The following is an 18,162-nucleotide window of genomic DNA, read 5'->3' as shown; positions in this document are numbered from 1 at the left end:
AACACTCCAATGAGAAATTCATTTTCAATTAATCTATTTTACTGAACTGACTCAAAATAATGTTAAAACTATACTAATAGCAGTATAGTTTAAACTTGTATAAACAAAGAAAGTTTGTTTGTTTATCTGGATTAATCTCTTAAACTTTAAAACTCTTTTGTTATTTAAAAAGTAATTTTTTCCTAAATAACATACACTCTAATTACATCACTCAATCTAAGGCCTTGATCTTATTGATTCATCAGTAAATCAATCAAAACTCTACATACCCATCAGTATGATTTTACTTAAACGTTTATGAAATTCTTTAACTTCAATGATCTATAGGAATGATTTTAATACATACGTCGTGGTCACTGGCATTATATCTACATTTTATTTCCATTTATTTGTTAAGTTACTATTTCTTGGATGTGAAACATCTGGGGAATAGCAACTGGAAGTATCAAGTTGTGGCAGTATCATGTTATAAGGTTGAATAGCAGGTTACCATCTTGTAAAGGACCCTCTGTTTGTCTTGTCATTGTTTATTTGCACCACATTGTTTTACATTACATTATTTTATTTAACATATTAAAATTTCAGACCCATAATATTAAAATATGAATTTTTTAAATTACTTCAAATTCAATATCTACAATTTTGTGATCAACAGTAATGCATGAAATTTATACAAAAAAAGAATATACTGTTAAGAGTTTAATACTTGAATTTAAGGAGGTACATACAGTTTTTAAGTGCTAATACAGTACTATTTGAACAATCTAACGATTTTTTTTATTAAAATCTATCATGGTAAAGAGTGATAATAAAAGAAGTACAAAGAGGTAGTAATTATCATTTTATAAGGTAAAGTAAAGAGAACTTCATTTACATTCAATTTTTTAGTTAAACAAACAAAACTTTCATTATATTACATTTTTTACTTAAATATATTAATGCTGAAATTTTCAGATTAAACCTGAATATTAATATTCACTTTTAAAATAAGCAATTTAATATAACTAAAATTGTTTTACATGCCCTCAGCTGAAAAAATACTAGTGCAGAAACTTGTGCAGTGCTAAATTACAGCCAGTTGCAGTTAATTTATGGCTGTATACCATTGATATTCAGCTGAACTGAGTGAGTCGAAGTTGCCACTGGATTCTGTGCTTGACAAGTGTAACGACCACCATGTATGGTTGCTAGCTTCTCTATTAGCAGGGTACTACTGAATTCTCCAACACTGGTGACAGTTAGCGATGGAAGTTTCAGTTCTGATACAGGTGCATCATCCTTTAGCCATTGAATTGTCAGTGGTGCATCTCCTTTTGTAACCAAACATTGAAGTCCCACCCGTTCCCCCAGCTGGACTCCATTTTCCACAGAGAATGGATAAATTGATGGTGGCTCTGTACACACACTAATCTATATAATCTTTCAATATTTAATATTCTGAAAAAAAATAATTATACCTACCAAAAGTGTCAATATTTATTCAGTTCCACATTTTTTCACATTATAGCCATTAAGAACCAGACTCTTGGCTAGGTGACTTACAGTTTGTAACATCAATCACCACACAATATAATCAAGAAACAAATTAACAAAAAAAAAAAAAAAAAAAACACAATACAACCATGATAAAAAGTAGTCAAGAAACAGAATCAGAAAAAACAACACATTAAAAGAAGGTAAAAAAATTAAATGGATACTTTCCTTGACATAATTATATAAAGGAATCCTTCATGAAAAAAAAAACAATTCCTGAACAAAAGAGGGGTTCCAATTTGTTATATACTTATGCAGTTCTTGTTTTAATTAGTGTATAATTTGTAAAAACATGTTTAACTTGTATAACATTGTATAACTTGTGTATCGACTTGAGTTGTTACAGAATGCAAGCCTGAGATACTTGCATTTTTTAAGGTTCAATGCAATGTTCTAGAAACTTCCCTGTGGATAAATTAAGGAAAATATTTTGGTTGGAAGCATTGAAATCAAGAAGAAACATTAAGGGATTATAATTACTTCATAAAATATTTAATAATAAAATAAATTCAGAGTATCATATGAGTTAGATTTTTTGTTTCCCTTATATCAATCGCCCATTTTGGGTTTAAATTTTTTTAAATCATGCAGTAATAATTTATCCTGTAACAGATCATGTACGTTTTACCAGATTATCAGTTTGTAAAATCCCTTAAGAAATATCATGATAAACACATTGAATTTACTCTGACATTGTCACGAACAATCTTTAATTTCTTGATTTTACTCTTGATATGTAATAATATTTCTAATTTATTGAATTAATACAACAATCTATGCTTCAAATCTATCATTATAATTATAATAAATATTTGTAATTTTGCATTTCCAATTAATATCATAATTTTAGAATCAGTTTTTATTTGTTTTTTATCCATAATTTTATTTTGTTTATACAGGGTTACGGGGCTAAAGATATCCAAAAGTAATGGCCTATGTTTAGGAACCAGTCATTGTAATCTCTTAAACATAGGCTCAATCGACAGGAAACATCTCCAAGATTTATTCTGTATACTCTCAAGGTCAGCAAAATATGCATGCACAGGCAAGCCAACTCACAATGCATTTGTAGTCAGTAGTAGTCAGTCAAGATGTGGATCTCATAACAGAAGGTTCAGTGGGTGCTTTGGTTAGCAGAATTTCAATCAGTAATGTGTATTAAATGGTAAGTACAAATTGAGTGGAATATCGATCTTCCTGCATCCAAGTATTCGTCAGTGGAATACAACTTAAAGAGAGACTGGAAGCTTGGTTTCACAAACTGTAAATCATCTAAAGTTTTAGTTAGTGACGGATGAGACTATGGATTGTGTACGCAATGCATTCACTGCCAATCCTGTAAAGTCAATGTTGGGGGGGGGGGGGTTGTTACAAAATGCAAATTCCTTGTTCCACTGTTCATTACATTTTTCACAAGCGGCTCTGTTTGCAAGCATACAAGCTACAACTCCTTCATCATATTAAACCATTGCCGCCTACAATATAAGTTTGCTGCAGGGGTAATGCATCGTATTGAAAACAATTCTAATTATCTTGATACGTTATTAATTAGTGATGAGGAAACCCTTTCATACATGCGGGAAAGTTAACAGAGAAAATTGTCAAATTTGAGGTATTGAAAACCTCCATACAGTAATCGAATATGAAAGGGACACATTGAAAGTCAATGTCTGGTTAGGACTGCACAAAAATGGCAGCATCGGTCTGTTTTTTTTTCATGGCACCCAATGTGACAGGACACATGTACCTCAATATATTTGAGAACTTTGCTGTTCTTCAGATTCCTGTAGGCTTCAGTTTTCAACAAGATGGTGCTCCATGCTCCATCATACTTTCATTGAGATGTTACCATGTTCTTAAACAACAGTTTCCCCAGTTGTTGGATCAAATCAGGAGGTCCAACTACATGGCCTCCTAGATCTCCAGATATCACTCCTTTGACTTTTTTACTTGGGGATTTATTAAAAGTTGTGGGTACCAAAGAAAAGTTTCAGATTTGGACAGTTTAAAACAGAGAATTTTTGAAGCTGTAGTCTAATAATGCTGCAGATGCTTCTAAACACCTGGCACAGTCAAATTTTTTTTAGTCAAGTTTTTAGCTTATCGTCCAGATATCTACTGAGCTACAAAAGGTGCACAAATTGAACTTGACTACCTACATTAAAACTTGGTGAGTTGCTATGTTTATAAAAAAAGTTATTAAACTATATTAACTGGTTTTCTTAATGTAAGCTGTGACTTTTGGTTACTTTTAGCCCAGACACTCTGTATTTTCTAAACTTAAATATTATGTTTTCTCATATTTGGTATTACAATATCATGGTTATATACCTTTATTTTTACATTACATATTACTATAATGCTGTCTTTCTGTGTTCAATTATAACATATCTGAGGCTTCTATATTATAAAATAATTACAAGTGCAGATGGCAGTCTTTAATTCCTTAACAGTTGCCATTTATCCATATATAAAGAAGAAAAGTCAGGAGGATTAAATCAGGTGATCTTAGAAATCAAAGTCCTCCATGATGTTAAAGTGCTTTTAAATACTTAGAAGTATATGACTGCCAAAGTTATCTATTAGTACCATAGTCAAGAAGTGTTCCTTGTTGGAAGAATCATTCAGTTTATCGTTGTAGACAAATTATAAAATGATTGGGTACAAAATTTCTGAACATTTCCAATATGATTTATGATATTTCCTAAGAATGTAGGATCCACACAGTTTGTCATCTTGTATCTAAATACACAGAATGAAAGGATAACCATTTATTTGTACCTACCATGGAACTAGAGCTGAAATTTATTAACTATACCTTGCACAGAATTACAGTGAGATGTAGGAGTTCCCAAAAAACTCCGGAAATTTTTTTTTAAGAGAGTTTATGCATTTATTACCAGATTCAAAAATATGCTTCCCTAAAAATGTAAATCCTGTGATATTTAACAAAAAAAAATACATCTTTCATGCACAATCTTTAACTTTATAGAAACACAAAATCATTTGACATAAATATATCCTCTAGAAAACAAAGCAGAACACAATGGGAAGGAAGGTATAAGAATTTTCAGGTATGACCCAATAAGTTCATTGGAACTAGAGAGATAAGTACAGTAAGTGTAGTGTATTCATACACTGTGAAGGCACTTTTTGAATGCATTGTATATTTCCAATGTAATACAGAAAAAGGAAAAGCAATGCAGCATGAATAGCAACTTAATTATAAATTATGGCATGTTATGTATTAGGTATGTTCTACGTGATTTGTTTGACTTTAAAAACTCTGTTGCTAATCCCACCATTGAAATATAATTCCTCCATCTTAAAAAAAAAAAACAAAGTTTGTGAAATTTTACCAGGGATTCAGTTGAAAGAAGTAATAAATAAATATGAAGAAATAATAAATTTTACACACACAAAAAAATTAAAATACACAAGTCAACATTAACAAAATTATGAAAGGAGCAGTGATAAATTCTGCTGTCATTTACTGGGTTTATGATCACCAAAATTTTAATTTGCAAATTATTACAAATATTAGTAACTACACTTGCCCTGTAATGCTTATAATGTACATTCTAGAGTGTTTTTCCAATCATTTGATTAACATTAAGGAGTTGACAGTTGGTTAAAGGAAAATCTATTATGAAATACTATACAAGGAAATGGATTGAAATCTACTACATTAACTTTTTAAAAATTACTTCTTACATACCATGCTATCATTTCATTTATAAACTTGGCCCAGCAAATGTACGAGCTTGTGATTGTGATGTCATGAGCAAACTGCATATTACTACTCGGCCTGAAAGCATCAACTCTGCGTATCAAATTAAAGTATTACTTATTATCATATTGTACGTGGTAATAACTATCATATTTACATTTACTAATTATAAACAATACATAATTAATTCTTTTATAATTTTTATTTGTAGTACATTTTTAATTGTAAACAAAAGCTTACTTGAATTTTCTTCATGCATCTAACTCAAACTTCTAGCAAGTTCACCATCCTCACTAAATGAATCACTATCACTGTCACTTTTATTTTCACTTTCACTATCAGAGTCTACATGTATAATATAATGTTCTGTCATTTCATCTCAGTGGTTCCAGTTTTTCATACTCTTTTTCAATATTTTTTACTTTTTCACAATAGGGTTTCCAGTCATCTTCATTCATGGAATTAATTTTCTTTGTAGTTAATTTTTCAACATTTGTGAAAGAAAATGTTGTGTTATGACTCGCCAGATGTCTTTTTATGGCTGACCATACAATCTTGATTGGATTCAAATCAGGAGGGTAGGGTGAGAGTCTAAGAACATGGTGCCCATGTTTTTTCAAAAGTTCATCTACATGATATTTTTGTACTGTAGTTTTATGTAACTTTACTAATTCATAAAACTCTGGTTTCAGCATTTTTTAACTATACAGAATATGAGTGCCCATTTTATGAAATTGTTTGTATTCATGCTGTCATCATAGTTGCCACTTTTTGAACTGGCTTTCCAAGTTAGTGATGTGTTCAGAATAAAATCAATTTCTCCTCCAGCATGAATTACTATTAAATGGTCACCTTTATTAATTGGCACATGAAGATCCACAACAATACCATCAGACCATGACTCTGTCAAACAATGCAAACTTAAAACGTATGTTTCATCCAAATAAACAATTGTAGCATTACTTTGCTTTGTTTCTACTTAGCCATTGCCTGCAAATATTCAATTCTGCTCCTCTTGATATCAGATTTCTTAATTAAAAGTTTTCTGTTATTTTCAGTTTTACGGCAATTGAAACCTAATTCTTTCAAAATAACAGCTAAAGTTGATTCATTGACTTTAAAATCAATGGAAGACTGAAGTTCTTCTTATTTTTTTTAAAGTAGGTAAATTCATTCTTCTTTCAATGAAATTTATTAACTGTTCTTTTAACTACACCTAAATCAAAACTGTCCAGTCCACTAACAGGTTTCGAACGTCGTTTATACTTTTTTGGCGTGCTGAAAGAACATGTTTGGGATGTTGATTGAAGAATCATGTCTTTTTTTCTCTTCTGAGTTTTTGAACCTGTGTTCTTGCTATCCCATAAGCAGCAACAGTTCTTTCTCATTTTTGAATGCCAATAATATGTTTGTCGTCAGTTAATTTACCTACTTCTAGAGCTTCTTTTTTCATAAAATCATTAAGATTATTGATAATTTCACATGCTTAACTCATAAGTTTTTTTCTTAACTACGGATTTAAATTCTGCCATAACAAACCGCACTAATAACACACAAACAAAAATAAAATAAAAAATAATATATTATAAAACATTTGCGAAAAACAATGAGTAATTATAAAATAATATGATTGCACAAAAATGCTATCCGAATACCTTCACTGAACACAATATAAACTGGACTAAAGTTTATTTCTTTATACACACATTATGTACTACGAACGACACGGATCTAAATATAATCATGATGAAAGACATCATTTCTAAATTTTTATATCATTGGTTAAGGAATTGTTATTGTTTACAAGATTGAGTTATTAAGCGTTTTTATACATGTAATCAACTCAAGTGGAAAGAATTGAATACACAACATAAATGTATTGTTTGTAAGTCGAAAAATGAAATAAAAATAATAATTACGCACAAAAATAATGTTTTGGAAAACAATAATATAATGACATGTCAGCATGTGACGTGACAAAACAAGCTCGTAAATTCGCTGGTGCAACTATACCTATTTAAAAAAGAAAAATCAGTCCACAGTCAGAGGTATTTGCAACATTTTAAAAACATTATGAGTGTAGTAGCACAACATTAATGACCGACCTCAATTGTAATTCACGATCAGTTTCGTATGGTTCTAGAATCATAACCGTATTGAAAGCATTGATAGCAATCTTAGTTTATTTATCAGCCATTATGGATTTTGTTGTGATTTTTGACAAATAAAATATAGTGATCAGGACTTCATTAAAGATTGGGCCAAATTTTAACCTAAGAAGATAAACTACTGATATAGCATCTATGTGGTACATTTAAGGTTCTGGATTTGAACCAAAGCATGAACTTGAAATTTTTTACCATTTTAATTATACATAAACAAATATTTAAATAGAATTAATTTATTAAAAAGTGGTGACAAACTCAAAACTCAGTTTGCAACAGAAAGTACTCGGTAACAAATTTAAATTGATGGAACATTACTGGGACTAGTTTATATATTATATATATATATATATATGTACGTACAGAAAGTGCCAAATTTAATAGTCACAATTCAGAGAATTGTCTCTGCAAACCAGCCCTATTCATATTACAGAAAACATTCCAAATATAAATACTAATAGTATGATAATTTTTTTTGTGATTAATAAGTGTTGGACTTATGAGTACTGATGTTCCTTATCCATCCTGTAAACATACAAACAAATATTTGGCTAATCTGCTGCGAATAAAATTCCTAAATTTGTATAAAGTTCACATTTCCTGCTGTGAATAAAGTTCACAGCAATTATACTGTGAATAAATGCTTCCTTAAATCTGATGTAACAGCCGGCCTCCATGGCATGAGCGGTAGTGTCTTGGCCTTCCATCCGGAGGTCCCAGGTTCGAATGCCATGCCGGTCAGGCATGGCATTTTCACACGCTACATCTGTCATTCATCTCATCCTCTGAAGCAATACCTAACGGTGGTTCTGGAGATTAAAAAAAAATCCGATGTAACAGAACTTTGTTTATAAGTTTTTAGTACCAAGCACAACATAGTTGAGAACATTGGTAATATGTGAAATAAAAGTTAGCTATTTAAGCCTTGAGTCAGATGGTACATTCAGGGTACATTCTTCCATTTAGTACAGAGATAGCAGCAATCTTCAAATGGAATTTCAATCATCAAATGGAAGTAAAGATAGTTTTTAAATTATTTTTGGTCATCTATGATGGTACATCATAACTTTAAGAGGAATAAAAACATCAGCACTTTTTTATAGAACAATTTCATAGAAAAACAAAGAAGATCCAATTTCTGGTAAACCATTAGTAAAGCTGATCACTGTAACGAAGGCTTATTAACAGTATATTTTATTTATTCAGTGAAAAGATCTATCCCAGATAAAGTGAACTGAAATAACATGATAATTTATCGTCTAATTTAATGCATAGTTTAGCATGCTAATTAAAGGTAAAGCTACCGGTGACTTATTCCATAATTCTTGGCCTTCAAAAAACCCAACATAACCTGGCTTAAAGTAATGGGTATTTGCTGATGATCACCATACCTGCTTTAAGGCAGGTAATAGAAAACATGAAGATTAAATGCAAAACCGATTAGATTAACATTCTACCAAACTTAGTTACAATGAATGACAAAAATAAAGTATGTGAATTTTAACAATAGGGTCAAGTGAACTACTTACATTCAAAGAAAAATTTATTTGTGAATAAAAAATAATTTATCACACATTTCGAGTAAAGTTTGAGTAGGCTGAAAAAGGGATGATTACTTACCCATAACTGCAATCTCAACAGTACCCTTATCAGAATGTCCTTGCCTATTTCGAGCTTGACATGTGTACATTCCTTGATCTGTTCTTTGTTGGACATTCGATACCACAAGTGTTCCATTTGGATGCACTGTTTGTCGTAAATTAATTGGCAATAGTCTACCATCTGAAATTGACAAATTATTTTTATTTATAAACTGATGTGCAGATTTTAAAAGTTAGAAACTGATTATCACAGCAAAATATACATGATATGGCCAAATGTTGAGTTCTTGACAGGTCTAGAATTGGCCCGCCATATATGTTGACCACTGTATATTAACTGATCAGATCAAAAAAATGATAATGTAATTAAATAAACAAATATATTATACAAAAAGGCTTTATTCAGAAGAGGATCGTAAAGCAAGATCATTAAGAATGACTAAATATTGGGAGAAAGTAAAAGCTAAGAACTTAAAGGCCAAAAGATCGGCAAAAAAGACTTGAATTATTCTGACTAAAGTGGTCCTTTGCGGCCAAAAAATATATTTTCAATTTCAGTAGGCCTTTCCCCCTCCAAAAAAATGTTTAGAATTCTCTCTAAAATTTATTTATATCATATACGCAGTTTAATGACAGAAACGTTTTGCATGACTTATGTAGAGGTTGTCTAACCGCTGGTGGTGTGTCTCGTATTACGACGTCTGTTCCTCGCATGTCGGTCCTCGCCCGTGATGAGTGGACCCGTCGGTACTTTTTACAGATCACCCACTGCTATTACTTAACTCTTAATATTTAATCCACCTCTCATTCAAAAAATGTGAAAAAATAAAGTATATTTATAAGATATGCTAGAAATTTAATCACCAAGTTCCATGCCGATAAGATTATTTTTAAAAACGTTACGAAGAAAAATACTTTTTCCCATTTTTTTATTAGTAAAAATAAAAATATTTACATAAGTTTCTCAAAATAATTTTTAGTAATAAAAATCAAGGACATTTCACTAATTCAAAGGCAAACGCTTGTAGCTCTCAAATATCTGCAAGTAGGTTTTATGTTTCATTTTACATTGAGAAAGGAAAACAAAATAGTTTTTATTTAAAGTTCCTATCATAAAAAATAACGGTTATGCAACTGCGTCTTTGTTTATTATCGGCTTACTGCAAGACGCCCGCACTCGAATACACATACACGTCTGATCTGCTACCGTCGCGTTTCAGTTGGTTAGAGAGTATCAGTTCAACCCACCGGGATGGTCTAATGGTGAACGCGTCTTCCCATATCAGCTGATTTGGAAGCCGAGAGTTCCAGCGTTCAAGTCCTTGTAAAGCCAGTTATTTTTACACGGATTTGAATACTAGATCGTGGATACCGGTGTTCTTTGGTGGTTGGGTTTCAATTAACCACACATCTCAGGAATGGTCGAACTGAGAATGTACAAGACTACACTTCATTTACACTCATACATATCATCCTCATTCATCCTCTGAAGTATTATCTAAACGGTAGTTACCGGAGGCTAAACAGAAAAAAAGAGAAGAGAGAGTATCAGTTTGTTGAGAACGGACGATTCTGTCAAATGTAGTGATGTCACAAGTAGTGCTGTGTTTAATTATTTTTGTGTTATATTTTTGTATCTCTTGGAATTAGTTAGAACGTTTAGTTAGAAGCTGGAATTAAATAAATTACTACAATTAATAATATTAACCGAATCATTTATTGGAATTTTAAAAAAACACTTTCAATGTCCAAATTGAGAAAAAGTAAAACGCTTCACGCGTAGAATAAAGAAATATTAATGAACGTGATAAATTACATAACCGAAGAAGCAACAAATAGATAATTTTTATTTATACAAAAAACGTTCTTGATCGTGTGTCAAAAGCAATAAAGATATCTGTTACAATACTCAAAAATAATTAAATTTGAAGGGAAAAGGGGAGAAAATCCATTTTTCGGGTCACCGCGTATAATAATTAAAATGCCTAAAAATTTTACTGAGTTAGATAGTTTTGATATGTGCGCTATTAGACGGTTAGTCCGTAATTATTATTTAAATGAACAACCTGTTCCTACACTAAGAAAACTTCTGCCGAAATTGAAGAAAGAGGGATGTTTCGTGGAGGCAAGGATAGTTTAAGAAAGGTTTTAAAATCAATTGGTTTTAAATGCCAGAAAAGAAAAACAATTAGATTTCTTGTTGTAGAAAAACATCACATGCGATACAAGCGATTTAAATTTTTGCGTGCTATAAAAGCATTTAGGGAAGAAGGCAGACTATTGTCTACACTGACGAAACCTATATTCATGCAACTCATACGCACGCCAAAGGTTGGAGTCTAATAAAATATAATGAGGTAGAAATGAAAGTTTCGTGTTCAAAAGGATCTTTTTTTTCCTGTTTAGCCTCCGGGAATCACCGTCAAGTATTACTTCAGAGGATGAATGAGGATGTCATGTTTGAGTGTAAGTGAAGTGTAGTCTTGTACAGTCTCAGGTCGACTATTTCTGAGATGTGTGGTTAATTGAAACCCAACCACCAAAGAACACCGGTATCCACGATCTAGTATTCAAATCCGTATAAAAGTAATTGCCGTTATTAGGATTTGAAGGTTGGAACTCTCGACATCGAAATCATCTGATTTGCAAAGACGCGTTCACCACTAGACCAACCCGATTGGTATTCAAAAGGATTTAGAGCAGTCATAGTGCACGCAGGCGGTGGAATAGGGTTCATTCCTGGCTGCTTGGCCACGTGGAAATCAACATCGATGACTGGTGGTTACCACAAGGAAATGAATTTCCAAAATTATTCTAAATGGATTAAAGAAAAGATAATACCAGATTTGCCGGAAAACAGTAAGTAGTTGATAATGCTTCTTACCACAATGTTGAGTCAGTCAGGGCTCCGAGTTCATCTACTAAAAATGCTGAAATGCAGAACTGCCTAAGAAACCATATTATTCCCTTTACAGAGAATATGCTAAAAATTAAATTTACGAAACAAGGACCATCACAAACAGTATGCTATTGACGAAATTCTAGCTGAAAAGAGATATACCGTTCTCCGTCTTCCACCTTATCACCCAGAATTAAAGAAAAATATCGGAAAGAAAATTTCCGAAATTGGACCAGCAGAATGGCAAAGGAGGTGTGTTTATACTAAGAAGGTTGAAGAAGAATATCGAAACGATCAGGGAATTTTAGAAATCACGATAGAATCGTTTGTAATTAATGTGGACAATGAAACTGACAACTCCAGCGATACAGAAAAAAGCGAAGAAAAAGATGATGATAACGACGACCTATCAGGATTTGAATAGATGGGAGAAACATCATTGTGAAAATTGTTAGGTAAGATAAAATTGCATGTTTTACAAGTTATACTAATTAAAATGTAAAAATAACGTAACATTAAAAACAAAATAACAATATTATTAGAAGAAAACAATACGTAACGTAATAATAATTATAAAAAGAATTTTTATCATAATAACTTTCATAGTGAAATTTTTTTAAAATCAGCCATGAATATTTATACAATATTCAGTGTAATAAATTTATTCAGTGTTTAATAAATTAAAATCTTTATAAAAATATTGAAATAGATTACCGGTATTAAATTAAATAATTATAACATTTTCAATAAACGAGTTACTGGAAGCGTTAATAAGATAATCATTTTTACACAAACAAATAAAAGAACTATTGATACAAATATATATTTAATAATAATACAATAATAATAAAAAAAATAATAAATACAAACTGTTTATATTTAAGATTTTTTTATAAGCATAACGGCACTAATGAAACTGGTATAAAGATGCGTGAAATCTCGTACAGCTAGCGCGTGACTAGGTTTTAGTTGACCATACTGTACTGAGTCTCGGGACTGACTAGTACGGAGACCACGAGCGGATAGACAACTTCTATCACATTCAGAAAATTTACAAATGCCATTTACAAAACTGTTCTTATTATTAAAACCTAGCAGTCTTTTCGTGGTCGGGAAGTCACCGTACCCCTAAAGTTAACGAAAAATATGAGTTAGGATATGTGTTTAGAATATACGGTATTTTCTTTGGGTCGGTTGGCAACAGTTTTTTACAACGCCATACACTCTTGAGTAAGAGACATGACACGAGTAGTTACGGCATCGAAGAGCGGTTAGTAACAAGTGTATGGGCTCATAAACTACAACATACGAATCAAACAATGAAGCTAATTAGTGATATGTTTCGGCAACACTATGTAATAAGCCGCCACCACGAAAAGCTACAATGTTGGCTTGGGAAAAACGTGCGTTTGAATCAGGCAGTGTTAAAGATAGGCCGCGGAGTGGACGAAAGTTAACGCGGTTAGAAACGTGCTGCTGTTGCAGTTTCCATTGAACAATCCCCAATGAAATCAATTCGTAAACCGTCAGTTTAACTTCATATACCGCGGACGACAATGCAATACCATATGAAAAAGGGCTGTAAAGTTAGACCATTCGTCCGATGTTCATCAATGAACTGTTAGATGCAGACGTGGAACGTCGCGCTGCATCCTGCCGGGCTTTATTAGACAAATTCCCCGCTGCAGTGCACCGTGGAAAGGTGCTTTTTACTGACGAATGTGCAATCTATTGCAGTTCGCGTGCCAGAAAGGTGTTATTTTGGACGAAAGAAAATCCTTATTACGCGACAGAGTTGGAAAGAAGTTCATCCTGCATCATGATATGGGCTGGAATGACAGCTCGTCATTTGTTTGCTCCTTACTTTTTTGACGGGCCAGTGAATGCACAAACTTATTTAGAGATGTTGGTGGCATAGTTAATACCACACATTCAAGAGAAGGATCTCATGGAACGAGTATGGTTGCAGCAGAATGGAGCACTTGCAAATTTTGCTCTATCAGTTCGCCCGTTTCTGAATAAAAAATTTCCAGGACGTCGGATTGGACACGATACTCCAGCCTCACCAGCTCGTTAACATGACCACCACGAAGTCCTGATCTCACCACACCAAAAATTCATTGAGGGGAATTATCAAGGCACAGGTATCTGCACATCGCTACACCACAAATGAATTGTGTGTCCCTGTGAGGGACGCCTTCCGTAACGTAACACCAGAAATGCTCTGTTGCATGTCCATAGGGCGTGGTGACATATAGAATTGTCCGTGCAACATGAGGGCGAACACACAGATCCACTGGACCACTAAAATTAATACTACGTATCATGTGAGTAAATAAAATGATTCGTTATTATCTCATTTTACATTTATAACGCATTACAAATTTTTAGTTGTAACTTTAGGGGATACGATGACTTCCTGGTCACTCTGTAGATGAGAAATTATGGTGTAGATGAGAAATTATTATGGTGCATAAAAAATTATTCATCAACTACCTCAGCTATCTTGCTAACAATTGAATTCATGTAAAAACTTCATTGTGCTAAAAATAATGGAATTCTTATTTTTTCTATTAAGATAATACTTTCAAGACGTTTTAGAACAATTTTTTAATTTTGATGTTTGTTAAAATGGTAATAGAAGCCAAGCCATATCCTGCTTACTTTAGAAAGGGAACAATTTAGTTCTAGATACTTAATACTTATACTACCATGTGCAGAACACTTATAAAGAACAGAAAATAATATAACCTTGCCGATTGGACATAATAATACATTATTGAAATCAGATCAATGGATATGCTACTGCACAGGTAAAGAAACGAACTGCCTCAGCATTTTTGTGAGCTAAGAACTAGTACTTTAATTTTTCTTAAAATGTCCAGGTAAAACAGATTACACAGTTCGTTTATGTTTAAAAACACCAATTTGCTGTGCAATTTAGATGTAAGTAACTGCAAAGTGTTATCATTATTTTATGTCGTGTTAGTAAATCTTAAATCTCTTAAAAAAAAAAAAAAAAATGTAGTAATAAAACAAATTCCATGCTTTAATTAGCCGTAAAAAAAAGAAACAGGTAATTTTTGTGCCAGTTAGATTTCAATTAGTATCTTATAACTCTAGTTATTTTCAATAGCACTATTTCCAACTTGGTATCAAGTTTTTTTTTTTTTTTTTTTTTTTTTTTTTTTAAGGGCGAAAAACGGTTGAACGTTATCATCGCCCGGAAAATAAATAAATAGATAAATAAATAAATAAAAATAACTTTAGGTTTTTAGATAAAATTAAAACTTAAAACTACTATCACAGAAACAAAATCCGGAATGGGTGTAAAAGGCCCATTCTCGGATAACAAAAACACTAATATAAAGGATAAACAAGATGGTTTCTTAAGTTTTTTGACTTGATAACTAGAATAAAATAGGTCCTAGAATTGTATCTCCCGTAGTTTTCATGGTATTCAATGTAAAACAGAAAAAATTCAGTGACCAAAAATACGTTTTTTTAGGTTTGAAATTAACTTTGTTAAATTTCTAATAACAGCGTATATTTTGTAATCAAAATATGTAGAGAATTTAATTCTGAGAAAATGAATGTAATAAAGTCTATAAAAAAGAAAAAAAATCAACTTTTATTATTAAAAACAAAACAGAACAAAACTTAACAGAAAAATGATTATGAATTTGTAAAAACGGCTAATTTAAGTGCAGTAAATTCAGACCTTTGAAATTTAAATTGGCAAAATTAACTGTATTTTTCGAAATTAATTTGAATATTAATCATTGTTGTCATAAAATTGTAGTTAAGTGTTAATAATAAATGTTAGGCGGTTTAGTGGTTTTTAACATAATTTTGATTGTATTTAATTATTTTTGAAAATCAAGTTATGTAACCTTTCTGTGTTTATTGTATTCTAAACTTTACTTACATTTTTCCAATTGAATCTGAATTTAAAAAAGTAAAATTCCGTTTTGAATTCTTTGTTTTAAATAATGCCGCGTCTCTTCACAAATGCAGAATATGCTGATACGATTTTTGTATACGGCTTTTGCGGTGGAAGAATACCGACGTAGGTATCCTGGACGAGTACTCCGAAACAGTAAAGTGTATTGTAGAAATTTTAATAATCTTCGTGCGAGTGATATACTTCTCAGCGCACATGTTTCATCAGTGTCAAACTGGTCACGGTGATGAAAAGGAAAATATTCTTCAGGTGGTACAGTTTAGTCCCACATCGAGCACGTGAAGAATTTCTACAAGAGTCCACATTCCACGAAGTACAGTATGGAGGACATTAAATGCTCATGGACTGCGTCCTTATCATTTCAGAAAGTTCAAAACCTCCACCTTAGTGACCATACTAGACGACTGCAGTTTTATTCTGTTTTGTTTTTAGTAATAAAAATTGAATTTTTTGTTTGTTTTTCATAGATTTTATCACATAAATTTTCTACAAGTTTTGATAATAAAATTTTCTTATTTATTAGTAATTTAACAAATATATTGTACTTCAAACCTAAAAAAACTTGTTTTACTTTACCGAACTTTTCTGTTTAAGTTGGATGTCATGAAAACTACGGGAGTACAGTTCTGGGACAAATTTTATTCGATTTTTTAGGTCAAAAAACATTAAAATCCATGATGGTTACCCCTAATATAACGCCTTAAAAGTATGACCTCATTTCATCTGGGGAATTGAAATCTGGGCGAAATGTTTCGCTAGCAGTAACTTGATAACAATGCGGTTTCGGACATATGTTTGTATGACAATTTTTTCTTATTTAAATCTTTAGAATCAGTTTCCAAATTATTTCCCTTTACTCCTGAATAACTATACATACAAAGTGTGATTAAAAATATTTGGATTAGATTTATTTATTAAAAAAATACAACATTTATACATTTTTATATTAAAAACAGCTAAATGCTGCTTTAAAACAAAAACAAAAACTGTTTTAGAATGTTATTTAAAACTGCTAAATGCTGTTTTAATTATTTGGAGCATCTTTGAAATTGTTTTTGGGGTTTGGAAAATCATTCATCACATTCTATTAAGTGTTCAAGAAATCATTTTTCTTTCAAGAATGATTTCAGGCTTAGAAATAGGGAAAAGTCACAGGGAGTCTGGGTTTTACTATTATAAAACCTGTGAAATATTGTGTTTGGGAAAAACTACCACCCAAAAAGTATACATGTGCATTATCCTTATATTGTGTTGTCAACATTTAGAAATGTTTTTTGTTTTTCAATATGATCAGTTATAATTTTCATGCAATACTGATCTTCAGTGGTGAACTGAGTCTTACAACTCAAACTACAAGACTGAGTACAATACTGAATTTTGTTGTTTTGAGTTCCTCGAACAACAACAGATCTTGGAAGTAGTACAACTTGATTCTCTGTCCTGAAGGAAAGTATTCAACATCCAAAATTCTCTTATGATTAAAAAATAGGGGGGGGGGGGAACCAGTCAAAATATTTTTTTTCTGTTACAACTGTGTCATTTTTATTTTAGATTTGGGAGAGTTAAGGATCTTCCTCTGTGAATACTGATCCTTAGTTTGGAATCATAACTATAAATTCATAATTTAGTCATCCAGTTATGATAGTTTCTATAACCTTTTTGTTATTTTTTGATGCACTTATGCAGGTCACAAGGAACTGATATGTGGACCTCTATCAGGTGTTTGAAAGCAATTTTAGCTCAAATTTAGCTGAGACATGTCTCACATCCAAGTTTCCATAAAAATGAATTGAACTGAACCAAAACTCTTAAGACAACTTTTTCACCACAACTGTGTGACAAGCTTAATATTTTACTAGTTATGAGTCTCTCAGACTTTTCATTAATTAAAGAATTTTACTATTTTTTTTTTACTTATACCACTCAAAATTTTGAACATGACAGAATCCTTTGTACATAGATTGTCTGTTGATTTAAATAAGTTGTCTTTGATGTTTTGGCGATTTTTTATCAAAATTAGTCACAAGTTTTTTCAGCATGACAGTGATGCATAACTTTATAAGATTAAGAACATAACAGTCCTGTCAATTAGCAGAGAATTCATTAAACAAGTACATCTGCTGTTGTTTGTAAGGTTAATGTTTACCAAACCTGCTTTCAGCTGATCAATTTTGACTCAAACTACCAGTTCAGATAATTTTTGATCATACTTTATATAAGTAACAGTCATACATGTACTTAACTACAGGTGTGAGTGAGTATATATTTCA

General features: G+C 31.7%; 1 protein-coding gene across 1 annotated transcript in view; it reads right to left on the bottom strand.

Annotated features, from left to right (window-relative positions):
- The window catches only part of LOC142322618 (cell adhesion molecule Dscam1-like), a 67,756-nt gene that overhangs the window by 40,186 nt on the left and 9,408 nt on the right, over positions 1 to 18,162 (bottom strand). The window contains exons 4-5 of the mRNA XM_075361694.1: positions 9,049 to 9,210; positions 5,972 to 6,166 (exon numbers count right to left, since the gene is read on the bottom strand). Of these exons, the coding sequence (XP_075217809.1) occupies positions 5,972 to 6,166; positions 9,049 to 9,210 (357 nt within the window). The remainder of the gene's footprint in view (positions 1 to 5,971; positions 6,167 to 9,048; positions 9,211 to 18,162) is intronic.

The sequence above is a fragment of the Lycorma delicatula genome, chromosome 4 (assembly GCF_047948215.1).
Source record: "Lycorma delicatula isolate Av1 chromosome 4, ASM4794821v1, whole genome shotgun sequence".
Taxonomy (NCBI): domain Eukaryota; kingdom Metazoa; phylum Arthropoda; class Insecta; order Hemiptera; family Fulgoridae; genus Lycorma; species Lycorma delicatula.
This window is presented reverse-complemented; position numbering and strand designations above follow the sequence as displayed.